Source organism: Mastacembelus armatus, chromosome 3, assembly GCF_900324485.2.
Source record: "Mastacembelus armatus chromosome 3, fMasArm1.2, whole genome shotgun sequence".
In the NCBI taxonomy this organism is placed as follows: Eukaryota; Metazoa; Chordata; class Actinopteri; order Synbranchiformes; family Mastacembelidae; genus Mastacembelus; species Mastacembelus armatus.
Genome location: NC_046635.1, coordinates 9,620,368 through 9,645,264, shown reverse-complemented (window position 1 = coordinate 9,645,264; position 24,897 = coordinate 9,620,368). Strand labels below are relative to the sequence as shown.

Sequence of the window (24,897 nt, the reverse complement as noted above, 5' to 3'; positions counted from 1 at the left end):
TTCAAACAGCATCTACTCTTTATATTACTTAAGCAATAGTTGGTTTTAACAGACAAATGACATTACATACCAACCATTCAACCACTTAACTTCATTTGTAAACCATCACTGCCATTGCTGAGGTTGTATCTATCACACCTTTTTGTGCATCATTAAGTTTTAACAGGGCCGCATTGGCTTTATTGTTTAAATTGCTTATGACTTTGTTTAACGTCAGCATTTCTTCTGCTTCCTGACAAGAAGTCACATTTCATAACTAATTGAATTGATCCCTCCCTCCCCCGATAGAGTCCACTAAATGGAATTATTTGTATCCAAGTGTCAATATATTAAATCACAGGGGCTAATGAGTCGGGTCACTGCTTTCTTTTATCTTCAGTCTTGCATGTGCACATCTTCATCAGCTAACAGTCTCCTTAAATGGAGGATGAACATGCTGGACTGAGCCTCCCTGGGCGAGAGCCAAGCCCGTCTGACTAGGCTGTTAATGCCCTCACATAATCCTACTACCAGGCTAACACAGAGCTGTTCAACACAAGGGAAAGAACCGGCAGCATTCACACAGTTGTGCGTGTGCACACAACAGCACACACTTAAACTCATGCACATTATCATTTCCCTGCTCTATTATTCTCTTATTATCATGCTAACAGTTCCAATCTAGCTGTGCTAATTGGGGGACTTACACATTCTCTTTAACAATGTCTATTTTTGTGCTTTTTTTTTTTTTTTTTTTTGCCAGTGCATTAATAAGAGTCTCACACAGAGAAAATCATTTGTGCTGGGTAGACAACAAAGCATCTGAGAATACGCAAATTAGCGCTATTATCTTTATGCAATTACCATACAACCGTGTGTTTATTTAAACTAATTTGACTGATTTTAAATATTTACTATAATGCTGTAGTTTTGGAGTCTTTGCTTCTCTAAATTGGTTACCAAACAGAGTTAGTGCATTACATTGCTGCGTCAGATTGAAAAACATGCATATTCCTTTTTATAATAAGTAATAGAGATTGCAAAGCAGTAGGCCTAGTACTGAAATACACTTTATCATACGGGCCGAACACCAATCCAATTTGACAGAATCTGTTTTTGGTTGTGCTGAAAGATGTGGTAAGATAAATATTTGCACCACACTAGACAAACATTTTGTGCTGCAGCTGTAAAAAAAAAAAAAAAAAGCTTTATGTAGAAATGTTAACACAGTCCCTGCTGCAGAGCATAATGGTAGAAGATTCAGGCTGTGTGAGGCTTGTGAGAATGGAGAAAACAGTTATTACAGTCTGATACAGGCCAATTATTAGGAGGAAACTGCTTCACAGTGACAAAGACCTTACTGGCTTAATGATTTATGTTGCGACAGGACCGTGACCCCGAGCATGCAGCTGAATCACACTGGAATGGCATCACAAGAAGAATGTGAAAGTCCTTGAGTGATGCAGCTAAAGCAGGGGCAGGATTTTTATTGAAAATCTGTGTAATGACTTGATGATAGCTGCAGGTCAAGCTACATGTGAGGCATGACAGATGGTTTGCATCTAGTTTGACCAATCTTGTGCACAGCACACATGAAAAAAAAAGCTAAAAATCCAAGCTCACATAATTTCTTCCAAAGAGCATACAGTTAAACATCTTTGCTGAAATTGCTTCTAACATGTATACAACTATATAGACTGTGGCATTGTAGATGGACAATTTGTTATTACAATTCATAAATGTATTTCTTTTGATGTAAACTAAAGCAACAGCAATCAATGCCGTGATTAAACAACTGTGAGCGTGCAACACAAAAGCCTAAGTGTTTAATGGGACAGACTCTACAGCCACTGAATACAGAAGCGACTTTTACAGAGAGTCCCTTGTGAATTCTCTGGTTTCTTTGTAACAGGGGGAAATGGGAAATCCATGTGCAACTCACTAACATACACTGCTGTCCTGATGGACAAGACTTGGGTTCACTGAAGTTGTTGCAAAGATCAGTTAGTGATGACCAGGTCTGCCTGTGTGTCTGTTGTCCTTGCTTTCTTCTCTAAATACATGCTTTAAAATCCACATCTGGAGTTGCCCACCTTAAGAACTGTGGGCAGCTAAATACTGGTGTCATTTAATTCCCTCTTTAATCTTGGGACCTTTAGCATCTAACCATTAAACGTGTGTATGCCCTCCACTGTTTCCTTGCATCATTAAAGACACATGTGAGAAAGCCTGTAAGACTTTGAAGTGTGCAGTGGACAACAATATATTGGCCTTTTCTTTTGAATCTGTTTTTCCTTTTCAAATGGAAGACACTTTGAGGACACAAGGTTAAAGGTAGGAAGTAGAAGCTGATAATGTGTGTGTACATAAAGTGAGGTTGGTGTTTGAAGTCAGGCCATGTATAGGGAGAGAACGGCAGGTCAGAAGGAGATAATAAAACCAGACCTGCTTGATGAACAGATCATTTAAGGTTTTAAAAAGAGGTGTAGAAAAAGTTGACAATGGCCTCCATAAAATGTATTATCTCTCAGATCTTGGATCTCGGAGTGTACTCGGGCTTGGCACATCAATGCCGCAGCCAATGATAAATGACAATGTTATTGTGATAATTCTAATGAATCAAAAAAAAAATGTAGATTAAATGTTTTGGATAAAAAGTGTCCCTCTGTTTCATCTGGGGAGCTCTGCATTCTCCAGCCTTTTTTTGAGGATAAAGTTCACCCTGACCTTTCAGCCAATATTTATTCTCTTGATGTGCGCATCAATGTGTTGGCTCCCTGTGCCCCTGTGTACTGTACACAATCACCTCTGTGCATGTGCATGTATCTGTGTGAGAGTTAAACCACGCCCTTTTCCTTGAGGAATGTGTGATCTGGGGTCAGTGCCATGTGAGGGGATGGATGCTTGTTGGTGGACTATGGACAGCACTGTCACTTGAGTTTCACAGAGCTTTATGTCTCTTCAGGGTATTTGATTTCATTTTATTTTGCATCCCAAAAGACCTTAATGTACTATTTTGCTGTTCCCTCTCTCGTGCTTATGGCGGAATATGCCTGCAGAGTCTATAGTCTGATGGTCAACACGGTTTTGTTTACTGTAGCTGCTCATCTGCTGTGACTGCTCATTGATTAGGAGCAGAAAGAAGTAGGTGTTGTTATAAAACAGAAAGCCTTGAAAAGGAGACTATGCTTAGTTTGCCTCAGTGATGCTGAACTGAAACAAATAAGAAAAACACAACATTGTGTTCCTTCTTTCTTTTTTGTAATCTCCCAATACCTACACACAGACTCAGAGGGATTAGTAAGAACAAACCGGCTCTCTGCTAATATATATGTTTAATTGTCACATGTCAAATTTTCAATTAAGTCAACTTAAGAGTTAATCTCATCCTGGCATTGAATTACGGCCAAGACGATTTCAACAACGAGGATGGACTGAAGGAATACAAACAAGCTGAGGGAAAAACACACAAAGCCTTGAGCTTTAACTTTTGATAAGCTCCTAACACTCCAATCAAAACATCTGCTATCTTAAAACAAGTGACATTGTAATCCCGAAGGACAAAGACTAAATCTCTCTCCCTCCCTCCTTTCTTCTCTCTCCCTCCATCCCTCCCTCTCTCTCACTGTCTCTCTCTCTCTCTTTTATAGAAAGGATGAGAAAGGATAAAAAGAGAGATCGCTATTCAAAAGGAGAAATTCATTAAACTGCAGGCGGCCATGCTCCAAACCTCACCAGGTAAACCTCTAAGACGACACACATCTGATAGATTCTATTTGAAAACACACATATAGCGTGCCAACAACAGTCTCCAGTTGGATTTCCCATGGTTTTATTGTTTGGACAGTTTACAGTGTCCACTGTTGTGATCAGTTACATCATCAATATGAGACTTTAAGCATGAGGCATTCTCCCTGAAACCAAAACAGAAGGACTTTGATGGCCAATAGGGTCTCCAATAAAGTTTAGTGCTCTCCATGCTAATAGCAGAGTAACTCAATCCCCTAACAGTGCTTACCACTTTGCAAAAAGTCTGTGACATACAGACAGGAAGCTTGTTTACAGAGCCAATTAAGTCAAAGCTGCTATATATTAAAATGGCTGGGGCATGTTTAAGAGCCAGTAGTAATGAAAACGGAGTGGCAAAAATGGATGACTAACTTACCCCTGACTCTCTTATCTGCTCTCTTTGCTACTCCAACTTGAGAGGAGTGGCCACCACCATACTGGATATTTGGAGGAACTAATTTAGGGAGAGAGGACATCATCTGCCTTAAAGGACTTGCTGCTAGATAAACAATCTTGCATGGGATCAAACCTATTTGAAGTATTGAGAGCAACCCGTGTTTATTCTTAGGAGGTGTTCTGTCTGTAGAGTGTAGCCAGCAGAGGCTGATCAGCAGTGGAACAGATGGTCTGAACATGGCACTCTTTTGTTTAATTGTGGATGTGGCTTTTTTTTTTCTTTATCAGGCAAGATCTGTGACACATTGGGTTCAGGGGAGGCTAGTTAACTGGGCTCTGCAAGAAAGGACTTTACTTGTATCTCTGTTCAAGTGTTTGAAATGGATATTTAGAAATATGTTCCCATACACACTCAACACCCCACCCTCTCTACAAACTATGCATCAAGGGGAATTTTCAGGTATCATTTGCCTTTAACTTTGTGATGAAAGGAAGGGGTTCTAAAAGTGAGATGCATTAGGGCTGTGCCCTTATGCTCAATGAGCATAAGTAAAGGGCCCTCCATAATATGAGTAATACTAGCCCCTCAGTAGTGTGTAAGGTACTTCATTTTAGAGTGTTTTCTGGACAGTTGTGTCGTGCTCCATCCTTCTTTTTAGTCAAGTGTAATTTGGAATAATTTTTCCAATAGACTGTCTAGACTAGTGGCTTCTCAAGAACATGTTGACAGTATGGTCTTTCTCTTGCAAAGAGCACTTGAAAGAGGCATTTTGATGTCCTAGCATGTAGAGCTGGTTTTTGTACTAACAGCTGTTTGAAACCTCATAAAATCAAAGAAAAAAACCTGTAATATAGGAGTATGATTGCCAATGCAATGATAAACAATGAGAAACAGCATGTTTTAAAAAAAATGTGAGATGTGCAAAGGTGGAACAAGTTGTTGCAATTGAGTGTTTGAAAAGTAAAAAAAAAAAAATGGTGAAATGAAAGCAGAGGGTAGGGAGTTATCAGTTAGAAGAACAAGCAGAGGAGGAGGAAGTGACTGGAGAATGATGTGCCTGACACCGAGCACACCCAGCAGGATAATGTTAGCTTCACACAGCCAGCCAGGCTCACAGCCTTGAACACTGCCGGTTACCAACCAAGGATTACCCTGTACTTTTCAGACCAGGTCCAGCAACATGCAGCCTGGGTGGTCTTGAACTGTAGCACATAAGCTGCACAACAAGATACACACTTTAATAAGAATGATAATATTTGGCATTAGGTGCATAGGTTAAAACATATTGTCAGGTTAACAAAGGTTGTCGTTATATAACAAAAACTATAAGGAACTAAGAGGAAAAAAAAAACGATGTCACTTACACTACACAATGACAGTGTAAGCACGATAAGTGTCAGTAGCTCCTGTGCTGTGTGAACGCATGCCACGTTGCCCTTCTGGGACTGACACATTTCAGAGTCATTTACCAGCCTCTTTCATGTCCCCCACCTCCAGGCTCTTCTCCATCAACATGACTCATTAGCTGTTGTTACTTTTCCCCCTTTTTTTGTTCATTAAGATGTGCTAATTATTCTCCTCCATATTTTAAATCCCTCACCATTACCAACAGGCAAATTATCATTTGACGAGAGTGATGAATGTTAGTGTGACACAAAAAATTAAAGAAAAAAGACGAGAAATGTTAAAAAGAGACAGGATGAGAAGAAGAGTCTAACAGAAGTTATCATTACAGTATTTGTCTAATTTTATTGATCTGTTCCTTTAAATTAGACATTTGGCTCATAGCACCAGTAGTGGTACACTAATTACAGTGAAGAGGGAGAACTGTTGTGGTAATCAGAGTGGAGAAAGTGAGTGGTGTAGGCTTCTGAGTGTTAGAGGGCCAACAGAAGCACATTCACTGACCTGGATCTGCTGCTGGAGGAGGTTGATCTTGTGCTGCTGCTGTAGAAGCTGCTGCTGTTGTCTTGCAATCTGGTTAAAGACAGTAAAAATTCCTGGTTAAGACAAGTAACGTTAATACAGACACATTACGGACGCAATATAGATGACACACTGTGTGTTTACAGATAGCACATAATGGAAATATATGGAAGAAAATACCACAATAATAAGACAATAATATAAAATTTCTCTGTTTTTACAAAATGTTTAATTAAGAGCATTTGTAAAAAAAAAAAAAAAAAAAAAAAAAAAAGCCAACATAATTTCACTTTTCTAAATACCCATCAAATAAACTTAAAGTGAGTGGTAAAAGACATAAAGGACAGACAACCATTGTTGGAGATGACTGATGCAGGCAGTGTCCCTGCTGTCCCTGAGTAACGAGCAGCCACGCCACAGTCCTTCTCATCCCAGCAGTCCCTCTTTCTACATGCCCACTTCATTGAGCATGACAACCTAGTTTTAAGTGTCATTTAATTTTCATTTTTAAATATAATTACAAAGTGTTCACTGTAAGATATCGGTCGTCTGCAAATGTGTCAAGATTAATTTGTGCTGGCTTCCTCACAAGTGTCAACAGTTAATTACTGTGTTGTATCTTGATGGCTCGATGACATTCTAGCTCACAGCAGGCTCTCTCACTCTCCCTCGCCCCCCTCTCTTTCATTTCATTAATATTCTTCCATTTTAAAATAAGATCAAATAATAAAATATCCTATATGAGTGTTCGTCTATGCTAACATACAAAATCCTACAGAGTTGAGTGTAGTTTGCAAACGAATGCCATTGATTGAAAAAGAAATCAATACTGTTAATGTATTATTAGTGTACTATGACTAAATGCATCACTCCAAGGTATATGGTCTATTTCTTCATTTACTACAGGAAGGTCTGAGAGTGTGCTGAGAAAACTCTGAGTGAACTCCTTGCTGATAATTGACTCATAGCCATTAGGGTGGCTGGTGATAATAAAAGTGTCGCCCATGTGGATAGTTTGTGTCCTTATTTCTTCCCAGACATTAACACACTTCATGGCCTCTGCTAATTTGCTGATTTGTACAATATGGCTCATTGGCCTGATTTGTGCTGCAAATCTAATGCCAGGCTTGTTCTAATAGGAGTCGATTTATAAGATATAGAGGACTTCCATGTTTAATATAACGTTTAATTCACTCATTCCCTTGCATTTGTTAGTACAAGTCATAATAACATTTTTGCTACCACACAGCATAAATGTGGGCGAGAAAGCATGACTGAAATATCTGAGGCAATATAGAATATAACATCTCTTAAATCTAATATTATTACAAATTCATACCGAAGATTAAGATTTTATTGGCATATTTCAGGCATGAAATTTAATATGAAATAGAAAGTTAAGTGACGATTTGTTACAAATGTATTTAATGGGGTTTGTTATATGGAAAAGGGGGGAAATACTGTAAACAAGATTAAAAGAAGAACGAATGAATGAATGAATCGAATGAGCGTCTGCAAAAGTAAGAAAAGAAATGTATTGGAAATATGCATCATGGTGAGGGTAGAAAATGCTGTTATCAAGGATACAAAAACAGAACTAGTGAGATCCTGGGAGTGTGAGAAGTTACCTGCTCCTGCTGCTGACGAGCTAACTCCATTTGCTGCCTCTGTTTCTCCATTTGTGAGGCAGCAAGCTTCTTCTGTTCGTCGTGGGCAGCCAGAAGCTGCTCTCGCAGGCTGATCAGCTGGGTGATCATTGTGGAGAGCTGGTGTTCCTTTTCTGCCAGGCTCTCTGGAGTACCTAGTGAGGGGAGCGAGAGAGAGAGAGAGGGGTGATGTCATGAGTATAAAGGACAAGTTGGAGAGCCTGTGTCATAAACATAGATGCAGGTATTTGTTTTGCATACCATAAAAAAAACAGTATATAGAAGGTTTCATAGTGGCCATAACTAAATAACCAGGCTGTGGGCTTTTGAAAGAAAGCCCACAGAATGCCTTGCTCATTCTATACTGCTAAATAGAGAAAAGCAAAACCATTCTGTATTCACAATCATCATATTGTGCTATTGTACCATATACAATATATAGTGCAAAGAAAACCACACCAGCAGCAACCAACTGCAGTGAATTCACTAGAAAGTGTTAAGGTCACACACAGCCTGGAGTTGTCTATTTTACTGTAGCTGGAGTTCACAGCTTTCAGAGGAAGAAAGGGAAAGAATTGTTCCCGGCATATAGACAAAGAGCTGCGGGGAGCTGTCAAACTGAGGTGGCAGCTTATGTCAGACTACCAGGGGCGAATATAAAGAAAGTGTTGAGAGTCAGTGTTTGAACTGGCCTCCAAACTGGACAAGATTTCATTATATGGCTATTCCAGTAATACTTTAGAGTAGGAACTGCTTGCAAATTTCTACTGAAAGGATTTTGCAAACTTGTCTGAAACAAAACACCAAAAATATGTCCTGAATGGAGTATGGCAATCACTATTGAAGGAAGATTAGTACTGTAATGCCCATCACTGAAAAAAACAAACTCTTTATTTTATTGTCTATGTAGTTACAGTGTATAGTACACACCAATAAGCTTACTTTTCTGCATACAGCCTCATGTCTACACTGTGTGTGATAGAGAGAGCAGCTCCACTCTACTGCTCACTCCCTCCGCCTAATCAATGCTAAGTGATCCTACCATTGACTTACACAGCCAACATAATTGTCAGTGAGAGGCTAGACAGTAACTCACTCTCCTTGCACTGCACTCGTGTGTGACAAGCTGATCTGGAGCAACATACAAAAAAAGAGAGATAAGGAAAAATGGCAGAAGAGACAGAGACAGAGAGTGAGAGACCGTCATCAGAGAGAGAAGGAGAAGGATACATGTATTGAGATCTAGATAACAGTACAGTGAAATCTGGCCTAGGGCCAGCAGGAGCTGAATTCTTTCCTGGGTGTCTTCCTCTTGTCTCTGGTCACATCTGTCTTGAGTTTCTCCGAGAGCTCCCAGGGGCCCACTCCACTCAAACTATTTTAATTTGACTAAACACCTGATTTATTTTATCTCTCCGATGAGGAAAGCCGTTTGTCTTAATAGGGCCTGTCAACCTCCAGAACCCATTCAAGGCAATTTACTGGCAGGCTTGTCTGAACCTTGGTTCGCCTCGTTCTGCCTCCAGTGCCTGCTGCAATGGAAGAGAGCTGCAATTCTCCATTTATCCTCCTAACGAAAAAAAGAAAAACACCTAAAAGCAGCTATTCATTGGGCCTGCGCGCAGTTTCCAAGGCCTGAATTGACTTCTTATTCACCCGACTACACTTGTTGTGAATGGTGTATCTGTAAAATTGATACAATCAACACCAATTTTATTAACCTTTGGCTGTGTGCATGGAGGAGCTGCCTTTAACAGATCACCAGCAAGATATATCAATTGTTGTCACAATAAATCATAGCTATCACTATTGTAGAGGAAAGAAGGGAGGGACCAAAGAGGTAAATAGACAGATAAAGAGAAAGAGAGAAAGGAGGAAAAGAAATTGTCAGCTAGGTGAAGGTGAGGGCTGTCAAGCATAGATGACCTTGAGTTGGGAACCAAGCATCTGGACTCGATGATGCACTCTGAGCCTGCCTAATTACACCTTTCTGGTGATCACTCAGAAGTTTAAGTTTGTCAACACAAATGCAAAATTCAGTTGAAATAGATGGCACATCTATTTTGTGTTTGTGTGCATGAGTGTACAGGGGAACTGGTGCTAAGTGTGCACAGGAGGATCTGATAGGCTGGTCTGAGTGTAGAGAGCCCAGGCCTACTGGACACCAAAAGAATACTAACAGAAGGCCCATTGTTCTGATGTTGAGCTGAACTGTGAAAAGCCCAAACTGCCCTCTGTACTGCATTCAGGGCTTTCCCTCTTTGCTAATTTCAATTGTAATTGTTTAACACTTGTCTATTTGTCTATTTAAAAAAGAATTATTGCAATTTTTGGTGAATGCTGAAGATAAAAATTTAAACACAACTTTTAGCATCTAAAAATGGAAACAGGGAAGAATTTCACCTTTTAAACTATACACAGCTTACTAGAAAATCAGGTGCATATGTTTTTTGTTAGTTGGTTAGTGTAAAAAATCTCTTTCTGGCTGCTTTAAATTATGGATCAGCTTTAAAATGCAGATAAAACTTTTATTGGGTGGTGTAGAAGAGGAGAGTCGTGGTCTGTGTCTGACCAGCATGCTGACAAAAGAGGTCGTTTCCTGCATATTGCATGGCTTTTAACAGCGGTGGGGCTGGGGTCTGCCTGTTAACATGTCTCCTCACATTGCGCTTCCAATGGCAGACAGACAGCCCAGAGATGCCTTGGCGCTACATAAACCCCAGCAGCCTGCCCAGACCTAACATGTTGTGACATCCTCCCGTTAGATGACTGAGGCTCACTAGTACAATACCCTCCTGACACAGGAAGAGGATCCCAGGAGTGAGTGGTCAAGCTGTGCTGGCACTTTCCTTCTTCCTTTTTTTTTTTTTTTTTTCTCAGGCCACTGTGTTAACTTAAGAGATGCTAGACTGACACATCGGAGGAGGAGATGGTAAAGCGGTGTTGTTCAGTTTCAGCCCATTCACAATTCACCTTTGAGATTCCTGCCTCTTTTAAACGTCACAAAGTAGGGCAGAAAACATCAACGAGTGACTAAATAAATGATAAGAGGAAAACAAGCAGAGCCATGGTTGCTTGGGGAGGGATAGGGGTATTTGAGCCTTGGGGTCTTTGGATAAAAGGCACTTTGTAGGGGTGCGATTTGTTCTGTCCAATACCCACATCTCCCTCTCTCTTGGCTCCCTCCTCTCTGCTCTAATCAAGCAGTCTCTAATTTGGGTTCCAAGTCCAGTACCGGGGAAAAAGAAGGAGGCTTGTTACTTTGAAGAGTCCCGAGTGAATAACACAGATAAAAGATTCAGGCACAAAAAAAGAAGAAAAGGGAGGGAGGGTGAGGGTGAAAAGGGGGAAAATCACAAGGCACCCTATTCTCTTCCTTTCCTTTGGTTAGGACAGCTGAGCCATTATGACCAGATCTGAATTGAGTTTTTTAGTGCCAGAAGACTAGAATTTCTTTGTCTCTCTATCAGTCAGCTATTGTGGATGCTTCCATATGCTGCAAGCCCATCCTAAGTAAATTAGGACTTGTCTAAATGCTACGATTGTACCAAGCTGTATCCTCACACAGACCGCACATAGCTTGAATGCCTTGCGTGCTGAGACGCTTTCTCTGCCCTCTCCTTAAGTGTGTGTGAATGTAGACGTGTACAGATGTGTGTTGTGTGCGGCATCAATCGATAAAACGTACGTGCCTCTGAGTAAATGCACACATGTGTGAACTCTGCGGTCATCTGACCCCTTGTCCATTATTCCTGTAGAAAACACAAAGAGCCAATTGAGTAGCAGCTTAGAGCATCTATTACCTTCTTTCATGTTCAAAATAGGAATTATATGCTCACAGTCCTTCGTTGGAAACCATAAAACAGCTTCATAAAAGCATATAATGTAATGCACCACAGTGTTTGCACCAAATTCACTTTTGAGCTATTGCGAGCCGAAGTGGCCAGAACTTGCAGGTTCTGTAGCAGAAGTAAGAAATCTTTTTCAAAATCCCAGTGACTTTTCTGACATCGCTAAGTAAGAATACAGCCCCAGAACATAGCCTTTGTCAGTGGTGTGTGGTGAGGCTTGCTTGATGTGCTTAGATCTATACAATATAATATCATTTATACAATATTTCATCTTTTAATGGCCTTTATCAAACACTACTTTCAAAGAGCACTGATATTTTCAGGTTAAACATCTCAACGGAAAAGGTGATTTGAGAGGTCACAGTGTGTTCAGACAATGGATATAATAACTGAAGGACAGAGGAAGGTTTGTAGACAGCAGATATGTTACAGCTAAAACACCGAATAAACTTTAGAAGAAACTGTTTGGGAGATTTATGAATGTTTATAAAAGATGTATTTCATGGGGGCAGTAGTTTTTTTTTCAGATGCTGATACAAAATTTTGAGTAACTATATAAAAATCACAAAAGTTGCAATGTTTATTAGCCTGTGAGGTAGCAGGTGGCTGATTTGCCCTCATGTCACAAAGCCAGATGGGAAAAAAAATGTTACTGAAATTAATTGAATAGGATTTTGTTTGGATGCAATGTCATGATTTCTCCTGTTTATTGAATATGACTAAACCATTTTATCCTTTGGTCAATATTGACACTCTACATTGGCAGAAACTACACTAGAATAACAAGAGGTAGTTTTATTGTATCCCTTTACCTTTAACTGCTATGTGCACTTGTTCAGCAATGCTGCCATATGTGTTTCCAGTAATATGGTGTTAACGCATCTCCATGTCCTACAACCAAGACAATATGAGCAACAGCTGTTTTACCTGGCCTGCTGCCTCTGCCATGATATAAAAGCTGTTAATCTTGCCAATAAAACCCCATTAACAAGCATGAACAGTGACTCACAGGCACATGCCATCCACTGGCAGCAATGACTCTCAGTCCCAAAGCTTTCCTATATCATATGGTTAGTTCATTAAGAATCTGCACATCATCTTGTTAAAAAAAAGTCAGATCTTCTCAGTTTTTATGAATGTGTTAGACATTTATCAGTGGATTAAGTTTTGGAAACGGTAATGGTAATGGTATTATAAGGTTCTTGCAGTATATGTGTATGTTTGTGCATATGCAATAGATTTCTGTGTTGACAGATGGGATTATAAGATGCTCTTACAGAATTAATTATGTACAAACAAATCTATTTTAAATAATAACACATAGATTCCTATTGAATACATCATTTAAACATTCACAGTGTAACTTGGAAAAAAAAAATTTGTCCCCTCAGCTAATGACATCAGCAAAAGCTAACTGGAGCCAGGAGCAAACCTAGAGTCCAGTCAGTGAAACGAGATTAGATTCACACAGAAGAAACAAAAACACAAACATATGAGTTTGCTGTTCACAAGAAACATTTGCTGAACCATGTCAAAATTCCTCCTGATCATCACAATTCCGATCTGCAGGTTGTTTGAGGTTATTACTTCCAAAATGGGTTCGACCAGCTAATAAATCCAAGGTTTCACTAATTTTTTCAATGTCATTAACTTCACCATATTGTGTCTGTGACTTTGACGAAGATCAGATCACATTTTAGGGCCAATTAAGGCAGCATCCCAGATCATTTTAAAGGACACACATACTTCTTGTCACTGTGAAAGCTTCCACACTTCACTGTCTATCCATGACCCTGGACAAGGTACTTCATCTATGCCAAGATAGAGGCTCGACCTGAACATATTACTGTGCAGGGAATGCCGGTGACCCTGAAATTCACACTTTGTGTTTTTTCAGTAATTGAATACATCGTGCTTTGATTCTAACAAACCTGACACGACAGGATGTTCAATGTACGCAGAGCAGCAAAGCAAAGATCATTACATGAAAACAAAGATGGTCTCCATTTCTTCTATTCGTCTCTCATCCCCTTTGTGATGATGAGTCTGACCCCTCTGCCCCTAAAATATAAAAACCATGCAAAGTTTTCAAGGTCTTGGTTATACAAAGCATGTAAAGACAGTAATCCAGGAAATAGCATACTGTCTGCAAAACCTTGGAAGTGAATTAGGTGTTATTAGTTATCTCATTCTTTTCACAGAACATTTATTCATTGGTCTTACCTATACAGCTGATAATTAAAGCAGAATGTGCTTGTTTCCTTGGATTGTGCACAAGAGAGCTTTTAAAGGTCTTTCAGACTGTTGTCTTTAAGTGTATCAACAATACCAGTGTTTTGTCTGGGTTTAATCCAGGTATCAAGTGAGACTGAAATAGCTGCACAGGAGGAAAAGCTGACAACTGAAACCAGTACATGTATTCACAAAGTAATATATAAGAACACCTGCTAAGTCCTCAAGATGTCAAGATGGTGGTAGTCATTACACCGAACTAGATATTATACATTTTTGTATTAGATTTTACCAATATAATGTCAGAGTGGCTTTGGCTGTAAGAGTGATTTAATAATGCCAAGAAAGTATCTTGACCTTAAATAAAGATGTAAGTATCCAATTGTTAGAAGTTGAGCTCAGAATTTCTTTGGGTAGTAATGCTTTTTTTTTTTTTAAAACTGGATGTAGTAAATACATGAAGCTGGGAACTTTCTGCATGGAGTTTGCATGTTCTCCCCATGTCTGAGTTTTCTCAGGGTACTCCAGTTTCCTCCCACAGTACAAAGACTTACAGATTGGGGTTAGGCTAATTGGTGACTCTGAGTTGGTGCGAATATGAGTGTGAGTGTTGTCTGTCTTGATGTGTCAGTCCTGTGATAGATTGGTGGCTATCTGGTGACTATCATAGAGCCTCTCACGGCTCTGGAAGTGTGTCCATCCATCCATTATCTATACCCACTTATTCCTATTTAGGGTCACAGGGATCTGCTGGAACCTATCCCAGCTCTCTTTGGGTGAAAGGCAGGGGTACACCCTGGACAGGTCACCAGTCCATCACAGAGCCACATAGAGACAAACAACCTCACACACTCATACTCACTGCTATGGGCAATTTAGAGTCACCAATCAACCTGACATACATGTTTTTGGACTGTGGGAGGAAACCAGAGTGCTCCACACAGAAAGGTCCCTGCTGGGTTTTGAAGCAGGGACCTTCTTGTTGTAAGGCAATAGTGCTAATCACAAAGCCACCATGCTGCCCCCTCTGAAAGGATATGTGATAGATAATGGATAGATGGATAATAAGTGATAGATAATGGATGGATGGATGTTGTGTGTCTAATGTGAGAAAGTCCATGAAAACCTTTAGGTTGTTCTGGACTTAAGAAAGCTAATAATAAAAAAAAGGAGGAGGTTGTGCATGCAGAGAAGGTCCAAGTTCAATTCAATTCAATTTATTTGTATAGCGTCAAATCGCGATACAGTCATCTCAAGGCACTTTACATAAAAACCCAACAAATCCCTTATAAGCAGCACTTGGTGACTGTGGAGATAAAAAAAAAACTCCCTTTAACGAAAGAAACCTCCAGCAGAACTGGGCTCAGTTGGGTGGCCATCTGCCTCGAATGGTTGGCAGGTGAAAATAAAATGTGTTAGTTTATTAAAAATGAGATCTACTGATTAAAAAGTGAAAAATCAAATGTTTTCACATTTAAATTTAGATTATGTTATCTGTTTGCATAAGAATAATGTATTTTTTAATAAGTTAAAGCATGCTCTTAGTATGAACGTAGGTCAGCCTTTCAGCTGCTTTTCATGGTTGTGGAAATTTACATTGCTGAAGAATATTTTAGGGGAGTCTCTTTATAAAGAACACAGGTGTGTTTGTGTCAGCCCCCTAAAGGGTTTACATTCTCTTCAAACAAAGACAGGAATAAGGCATATGTTTACATGAAATGCATTATATTCTTTTGAAATAATTAGTTGAACAAACCATGACAAACCACTGAAATATAATTTGAAAGATAAACAGAGAAATGTATACCTATTACACACACACACACACACACACACACACACAGATACACACTTGAGCACAGCACTTCCTTTTTACCTCCATTGCCACAAGCTAAATTCCTCAATTCATTAGAGGAGAAAAACACACAGTCCAACACTCTCATACATTCATCTGGCAAATGTGGCCTGAGGAATAATGATTTACGGTGGCTCATATTTCACCTGAGTGCACAGGGCAAACAGTTGACTGTTGTGGAGAAAATGCTAACTTAGGCATTTTTGACTGGAGTAACTGGACAGTTACTGTTTTGTGCTGTTTCTGGGAATGTTTTTGTATGTTTGGATAAATATTATACATAGTAGTCATATACGGCATGGTGTAAAAATACATTTGGAATATACTATACACAATTCGTTTCCTTCGTTTTTTTAAAAGCTGCATACTGTAAGCCAGTGTCCTTGGGACATGTGTGCACAAAATATTGTTCTGTGTGTCACCAGTGGTCTCAAGACCTCACTTTATGGGAGACGTTAACAATAAAATTAAACTGTAAAATTGAATAATCATGTTTTGAAGCTAACTCATAAGAACAATATGGGCTGTGTGTTCACATAGTGGAGTCTTTTCTGTGTGTGCAGGAGTAAAGCCAGCACAGGTAGGGCCAGCACCAAATCAGTCTCAGCTGCCACCCTGCCCTGCCCTGTTCTTCTCCTAAAGAGCTTCCACTTATCTGTCTGCCACAGGACTGTCTGTGTGCACCCGACCACTGTCATGTAGGCACCATTCTCAAATCGATTGTGACAGTGCAAGAGCCCAGATTTTTCTGCTTCAGAATTCAAGCTGCCATTTCATCACTAGTGTACAATGTTAAGCTTTTTTTTCCTCTTATTTTTATTTATTTATTTATTTATTTTTGGGCAAATTCCTAGAGAATGAATACAGCTTGTGTTCCAATTTAGTAACTACATATTTTCCTTCAGTTTGAGTAAATGCTTGAGCATTTTGCCTTTTTTTCCCCCAACGGGGGGCCGGGAAACTGGCACTCAGCAGGGAAACTTAAACAGCTCTGTTGAGTATGAGGCTCAAAGACCCTGCAACGAGCAAACATAAAACAGAGACCGACCTTATCTGCCAATGGACACTCTGTACTATATTAATATACATTAGAGGGCGTGTGTGCACATTTATATACACTACATACACAACAATTCAAATATGCTCTGTGTAGTAATTTACAGAATGGTATTTCCAAAATCGTCCTTACTTACGTGAAGAATGGATGGCATGTGTTAAAGACAGGTACATAATTATAAGTATCCACATCTAAAATATTTTTCTCTCTTTAGCTCTTCCTCTTTCCCTCTTTCACTCCTCCTTCCATCTTGCCTCCCATTATCTGCTACTTTCTGTGGTTTGGAGCGCTTCCAGCCGGCCTCCCTTTCTTGCTCTGTGGTTTTGTTCAAGAGATTTCATCTCTCTCCTCACCGTTCCTGCAGATTGACAGCTAAGCTCAGGTATGAAAACAAATAGTTAGCTCTGGAATTGACTGGTGAAAAGAAATCCGCCACTAATGCTCCTTCACAAACTCGCTTCTTTGCCTGCCCCTGCCGATACTAAGCCTTAACAGCATACAAGAAAAAGCAGATGGAGCTCTGAAATCATTAACCTTTAATAACACAGTTCTACCAACTCCATTGGATTATTGCAGTGGTTTCTTCTAACTCTAAAACTCTAAAAAAACATATCTTTATGGCAGAAACTGCACATTATGTAGCCAAACACCCACACGACAATAGGCTGTAATTACAGATGTGTCATGTGTGAGAAGTAAATAGTTGGTTGGGTTAACAGACCTCGAAAAGCAAAGCCCTGATGTTGTTGATAGTATTGTTTTGTTTTGTTTGTTTACTGTACGTGCTTGTTCACCTCAACAGGATAAAGTATTCAGGGCATGTTTGAACACAGCTGCAGTAAAAGAATGTCTTTTTTTTTTTTTTTTTTTTTCTCATTGGTAAACCCTCAGGTCAACTTCTGGCACACCTATTGTCTTTCAATTTTATTTGCTTATCAAGACCAAGACAACATTATTTTCTCACCAGTCAGACTCAACCACTTGCCTCGGCAATAACGCAGTTACTTGTCTTTCAAGGTTTTCATGGAACAATGGCAATAGGTGGCCTACAAGCTGCACAGAATAATTGACTGAGGAACCAGTGAGCGATCAGCATAGAATATACAAGGTCACTCTGCCAGTAGGTACTGTAGTCTTTATCTGTATGCCTTTATTCTCTACTTTCTTTCATTCATTTAAAACCTACAGACATGTTTTCCTTTTGTACTGATTTTAACCTAACAATTAATGCAACCTCTGATTCATCATAACACTTTAGATCTTAATCATAAGGTGTTTTCTGCTTGGTACCTTTGTTTGTGTTTTAATTAGGCGGACCTTGTGTGTCTCCAACCCTGGGCTTCTTTTTAATTGCCCATATTTACATCAGGCAGACATCAAACGCAGAGAGAGAGAGACATTTGTAAGGGGGGAGCACAAAGCAGCCCTTTGAAATGTCTACAGTCATATGAAATGGCATACTAATTAAATATCTAAGGCTGCCACTCTGATAGGAGAAGCATTTATATTGCAAACTATGGTGTATGGACTGTCTCCATAACTCATTCACAGACACAGGCTGTATTGTTTATTATCAGACCCCATACCTGTTTACAGACCACCAAGTAACCTTCACGTTCCCATTCATCAAACACAAGAAATGTCCTGCCTGTAATTTAACAGACCAGCTTTCAAAAGGCTAAATCATTTTCAACATTTTACCCAGTGCACTTTGATCTACAGTGGCATACAGTACACCAGGGCAGGTACAATGAATCTAGTTTACCAAGTAATGATTTATCGTTCAGTTCATTAAGGTTATTGCCAATGAATATACTTATTAGAACATTCAACAGCCTTTCGTTCCTCTGCAATTGGAGGAAACGTAATTCAATAATTAAAACCAAACACTAGTTTTATTTATGTCACCCAGATTCTATATATAAAAAAAAAACAAAAAACAATTAAACAAATGATAAAACACCTGAATAGAAGTGACATACTGACTGTTAATAAAATAAACATTTTAGTGTTACATAGAGTGTACACTGAGTTCAGATTGTCAAATTGGTGTTCAAGAAATAAAAACAAAACACAAAAAGTTTGATGACGTGAATCACTGTGGGAGAATGCAGAAGCCAGTGACAGCCTGGTTTTATCAGCCAGCTGGTATTGTGTTTTCTTGTGCTGTATAAACACACCAGCTCTCAGTAACAGTCAGTGCTAAGGACTAAGCAGCAGCCCTGCCCATTCTCAGCCCACCTTCGCCCTGTCATAAACAGAGATTTTGGGGGAGTGCTGAGTTGTGCTTTGCTGTGCTGCACTCGATACGCTGCTCAGGGCGTTCACTGTCAGAGTCAAGACATTCCACTCAAACGCAGGCTCACTGAGGAGACGACTCTGTGTGCCTCCGCACCAGCTCTGCTCCTCCCTGAGAGGCTCTGCTCCTCTCAGCTCAGCCATGCTCTGGTTACATCAAGCATAGTCTGGGTTCAACAATTACCAGAGCGGCTTGAACACACTGCATGTGGCAGAGCTGTCGTGAGACTCAGGGCTGTGTGAAGGGACAACAACAATAAACTGCAGACAAGCACAGAGGGCCTCAGAATGGGTCTAAATGGGCTGGAGTTTTGAGGACAGCGCTTTGGACACAGTCGGGCATTCCAACAAAAGATAAGGGAGGAGAGAAATGAATGAGGAGGGCAGCCAAAGGCCTTTGTTTTATGAGTACAAGGCTGTTTTTGAGATTATACAGGATTATGTATGTCTGATAGGAATGAGGTACTTGTTAGCACGACCTAAAATGTTGCTTATGTGCTTATTTTGATGCAGTCCTTATAGTCCTACCTTTTACTTCTGCCAGAAGTTCACTGGTGTTGAGCCTGTCCATCTTCTCTTTCCAGTCTTTAGAAAGAAATTTCTCCATGCATGAGGATTCTGAAAAAAGAACAGACAAATAAAATGAAATTTCTCGGATTGTGTTTAAATTTGATTAAATTTTGTGGATGATGTCATTCTGTAAGTATCTGCATTTAAATGAAAATTAAAGAACAGTATCAGATGTATGAGGGCTAATTTATTTTTAGGCATTGCACAGTGAAGATTAAAAAAGACTCTGTGCGTCAATTGAGGGATGAGCTAAGGGTGGAGTGAGGAGGAAAGCAAGCACTGTGGGGAAAGTGTAAGGGCAGAAACACACGTTAAGTGGGAGACATGGAGTCAGACTAGGTACATCTGAGCGTTCACATATCTGCCAATGATGAAAACATTTAACATTTGTCCAGCAGACAATGAATCAGAGAAGGAATGACTGCAATCTGCCATGCTGTCGCTGAGGTAGCTGATAAAGAACACACTGGGCTGGCTGACCCAGGCCTCCACCATCCCAGCACTGCTTAGGGGTCAGCGTGTTCCCATCAAACACCAGCAGCACAAGCGATTCTCCAGCCCTCCACCTTGAGCTATTGTCTCAAGAAACTGCCCCCTTTCTCTTCCAGATCAAGACATGTAACGTCCAGTCCCTGTTGGGTCTGATTAAGTAATGGGCAGTACTGTATAATCCAGTTCTGGGAGAACAATTATTGTACTGTCTACTTGATGAATATAAAACTGTTGTACTGATTTCTAAAGAAATTGTCCTCAGGTTTCCTATACTGCCTAAGGATGATATCATTTGTAAAATGTTTCTCTAGATGTGGATCAAAATGCCTAACCAAAGCAGACACACTAATTATGACCACAAAGCCCTGGGGCGACATAATGAACAGTCTAACCACATATCTAACAGTGAATCGTTTATGAGCATAGGTCTGGCAACAAAAGGACACAATTCATAAGTACATTGCGATGATGTCTTATGTAGATGCCGTGCGTTTGAACACAAATTGCACGGAATGTGAAACAGGGCGAAAGACAGAGAAAAGTCATTGTTGATGCAGTGTTCGGGACTTTTCCAGTTTCACCATTATCATTCTTGACATCAAACGCTGAGAAAAATTGCACAGTTTAGAATGTATACAAGTGTTGTTTCCTTTTATCCTGCTGTAGCATCTCTTGCTCTCCACTTCCACAAACCAAACACTGTCGCTCCCTCTGACAAACACACTGACTACAGAGGAACTGGGAGTAACTGGGGGTCAGTAGTTCTTGTGGCCTTGTTTAAGGATGGCTTTCACAGAGATCAAGCAGAGTGACCATTTTGTTTGATTGTCCACTTCCTCCAGTGTGATGGGGGTCGACAGGACATCTTCAGCTCAGGGTCATTATAACATTACTTCTGCTTTATTGACTTTCCAATTCCAAACTCACAGTTTGTCCCCTTGACCCTAAGAGAGGGAAAGAGAAAAGGCTGTGTATATCGTGTGTGGTTGTGTGTGTTAACTCCCTCTGTGGCATGAAGATCACAGATCTTAAAGTAGGGGTTAAAGGCAGACAGGCTAGCAGTGCTCAGCTTCCTCCCTGCGCCTCACCCCAGGTGAACAGCTTCCTCTCCCAGATAAACAAACTCCCATCAAATGATAATCCTCAGACAGACACAACAACATCAGTGCATGACATTGTCTCCCTTAAAGCACAGAAAAAGGCTTGTTTTAAAATGGTGTAAAGGGGAATTAAACAAACACAGTGAACATATGTTAATACGCACACATATGCTCCTTCTTTCACACACACAAACACACACACACCACATACACACACTTTCATCACAGATGCTGCTCCAGCACTTGATCATTAAGGAATGCACCAACTGTTTGAGATAATGTGGTGCCAGCTTCCATTCTACTCCAGTCCTCCCCCTCCCTTCCACCTCCCTCCCAGGAGAGCTGCTGCGCCCTCACTTCTCCATCCCCTCCGCTGGGCCAGACACGACCTGCCAAGTCCTCCAACAGGAGAGACTACAGCTGGAATGCACCGCTGTCCTCCCTGCCTTTCACCTGGGAGAGGTGAATAATGACCTGGATTAGTCTATAAAATAACTCTCAAACACCTTTCAGTGTTCGAACAGCACGGACAAAACAGGCAACCAAAAATGGATTTGGTGAAAGCAGAGAAACTTTTGCGCAGGCGTGCACAAGTAAAACAGTATATGAGTCAGATGTCTGGCTTTTTTCAAAGCACCCTTCCACAGCCTATTTTTCAGAAGAATTTAGATTAATAGGAGGAATGCTATTTCAGTTTCTAAAATGCATGTCTGTTTTCTCTGGAGAAATTATAGATGCCAATGGAAACACTGGTTAGTATCAACATAATAATTACTGTCAGGTTATGACACAGAGAATGTCAAAAATTGATACACACTATATTCACCATAAAATAACAAATTATCTCTGATAAAAGATTCACACTTCACTGATTTCACTGGATATCAAGTGCTGGTAGATTTGCAAGTGAAAAGCAAACATAATTATTTAAGGCACTTAGAGCAGAACTTCTGAAGTTTTTAGTGTTACAGTCTTGTCCTCTTAAAGTAGGACATCACATACTGGGGAATTAGCTTAAACAACAGAAGAGTCCAGTGAGTTTATTTTTATTTTCCGATGGGGGCTCTTAAATCTTTCTCACCCCCACCCCTTCCATTTCTTTCCATCCCCCTCTCGAGATAAAATGCTCTGTGGCTGGGGAGCAGGCCATTCATCTGGGATGAGAATGGAATGAAAACAATAGCCCTTATCAGGCTCTTATTTACATTTTCCCAGCGTCCCTGCAGTAGACAGCTTGGCTTGTCACCAGGCCCAGATCGCCCCACTGGACCCAGACCAACTTCCTCCAGCCCCAGCGATTCCAATGGTCCCTATGGACCCTCGCCTGGCACAGACCCCCTCTACTCTGCAGCTACCACAGATAGCAACATAAAGGACAAAACTACTGGAGTGTGTGTCCAAGACATGCTTCCATTGAGACAGGAACGGTTTCTGGACTACTAAACCCGTCTGGATCTCATTGTCTCTTCTCTGGGGCTGGTGCTGTATATCTGGAAAAATGCCCTGTAGCCTTTTCTGAGATGATTTTTTTTTTTTCTATTTCCAAGTGGCACTTAAAAGAAAGAAAAATCACCACTGATTTAATACTGCCAAATCCAATATGTTTATCTCCTATCAGCACTGTCATCTCTGGTAACAGCGATCTTGTGCAGGTATTCTGTGATCTCATTGATGTGGGTAAACAGGCGCAGGGATTTAGACACCTAGAGCAGAGATGAGTTGGCTAGATTAGCCTACATATATATATATATATATATATATATATATATATTTACTGTATTAAAAACAAAGCTAATGATCCTCATAAATCTCAACAAAGGAATGTTTCTCGGCTGATGTGTGACATAAACAAAGCTTTCAGCACCTGGCAGTCAGCGCTGCCAGAATATCATGTTCAGTATAAACCACAGTAGTGAAGCTAAGAGGCAGGTTACCACTAACCATCTGTCCTGTCACTAACTGACTCTATGAAACTCTTGAATGAAAATATGGATTTGTTATAGTTGTATAGTCTTGTCAGTCTGTTTCTGTGCTTTTCTTATGCCACAGTTCCTATCTCTCTGACATTTTAATGCAACAACCAATAATCTGAGGCGTTTCTTTCTTGTTCACACTGTAATGCTTATTGAGTGCTAGATATCTATAAATGCCTGTGGTGGAGAAGAAAAAGTAGGGGAAAGTATTTGGTTAATTTGTGTTTTTATTGCCAGTCTACACAGAGTAGTCCATTCAAATGATCATTTTACACTGTAGAAAAGCTCCAATCAGACAAAGCCACAAACAAATCAAATATTGACACTTTGGAATTAGATTGGACAGTAATAAAACAGATCTTAAAAATCATGACACACTAATTTTCAAATGGCTCTCAAGACTGCCATCAAGATATGAAGTTCAAGTGTGTCTGTGAAAGTTATCAAATACAGCAGCACCACTTGCTCAAAAAGGCCTTCTTCACTTTTACATCAATCTTTTCAATCTCTAAAAGGTTTTAATCTGCTAAATTTGTTGATGCAACAAAACACGCCATCATGTTTCAAAAGACCGTGACTGCCTCAAAGCACAAAAATGGTTTGTTACAACATGCAGCAGTGGGTGTTTTATTACCCTGTGTTGTCAGCAATGAAAATGTTTCAACTGTGCCACCACATTCTGAGCTCCTCTGTGTGCACTATTCTCCTGGGAGAAAGATGATACTTATGTTTGAGTGTTTGTTGTGTTGAAAAGCCGTTGGCATAGAAAAGAGGGCTATCTCGGAGAGTCAAATTAGCCATAAGTCATGGATAACACACTAAGAGACCTCCCCTTTAGCATTGGCCTTGTATATCAGTTGTCCCAGCCTCAAGGGGAAACATGTAATTACCAAATCAATGATCAACTGACACTGACCATATAAATAATTTCCTTCCCAGAATGCAGAGGCTTGTACAGTGGGGCACGTAGGAAAAACAATACTATTTGCAGAGGAAAAGAGTAGGGTTTAGAGCCTCTAAACAAGCTTCAGCTTCTATGGAGTATAAGTGTATATAAGTATAAGTGTGTCATGATCCAGTTAGAGTCAACCAGAACCAAAACCTTCACAGAACACTAAACTGGCTGAAGAATGCACAATTTAAATACATTAAAAAATGACTCTAAGTAATGACATAAACATACAGAGTACAGTAGCTATTTCAAATCTAAACATTCACATTATAAAAACTGCATTAGAAAAAATGACACTGTGTGAAATCTGGCCTACCAGTGATCCTCAAATAAGCTTTTTCTTTATAGTACACTTTTGACTGAAGGTCAATAACCCGATGAAAACACTTAACGTTTGCTCGCTTAAACCAAACAAGCCATAAGTGTTGAAACTGTTATAGAAGCAATTTATTTAAAAAGGTTCTTTAAATGGTCAGTAGCACAGAATTTTGGTCTGTATCAAAAGAAGAAGAAAAATAAATAATTCTTTTTTCCCTTATCAAGGATATATAGTGTAGTAAAAGTTGAAGGGCTACTCAGAAAATTACACAAATCAGTTATTTTGCAACGATTTATATTGTCCTAGATGTGTACAGTCTAAAAAAGACTGGAATGTCTCAAATAGCTTTTAAAATGCTTAAATTTAAATACTTAAACTTAAATTTCACTCCTCCACTTAGTGTTAGATACACTATATGTTTTAAATTCAGGATAAAACTCTTGGAATTGCAGTCAGACAAT

The 24,897-nt window shown here is 39.8% G+C and overlaps 1 protein-coding gene across 9 annotated transcripts in view; it reads right to left on the bottom strand.

Moving 5' to 3' along the window:
- sox6 (SRY-box transcription factor 6) overlaps window positions 1-24,897 on the bottom strand; it is a 133,126-nt gene that overhangs the window by 47,288 nt on the left and 60,941 nt on the right. For all 9 annotated transcript variants that reach the window (XM_026320084.1, XM_026320090.1, XM_026320083.1 and 6 more), the window contains 3 exons: window positions 19,559-19,648; window positions 7,720-7,892; window positions 6,074-6,142 (listed from right to left, as the gene is read on the bottom strand). In XM_026320084.1, coding sequence (XP_026175869.1) covers window positions 6,074-6,142; window positions 7,720-7,892; window positions 19,559-19,648 — 332 coding nt within the window. The remainder of the gene's footprint in view (window positions 1-6,073; window positions 6,143-7,719; window positions 7,893-19,558; window positions 19,649-24,897) is intronic.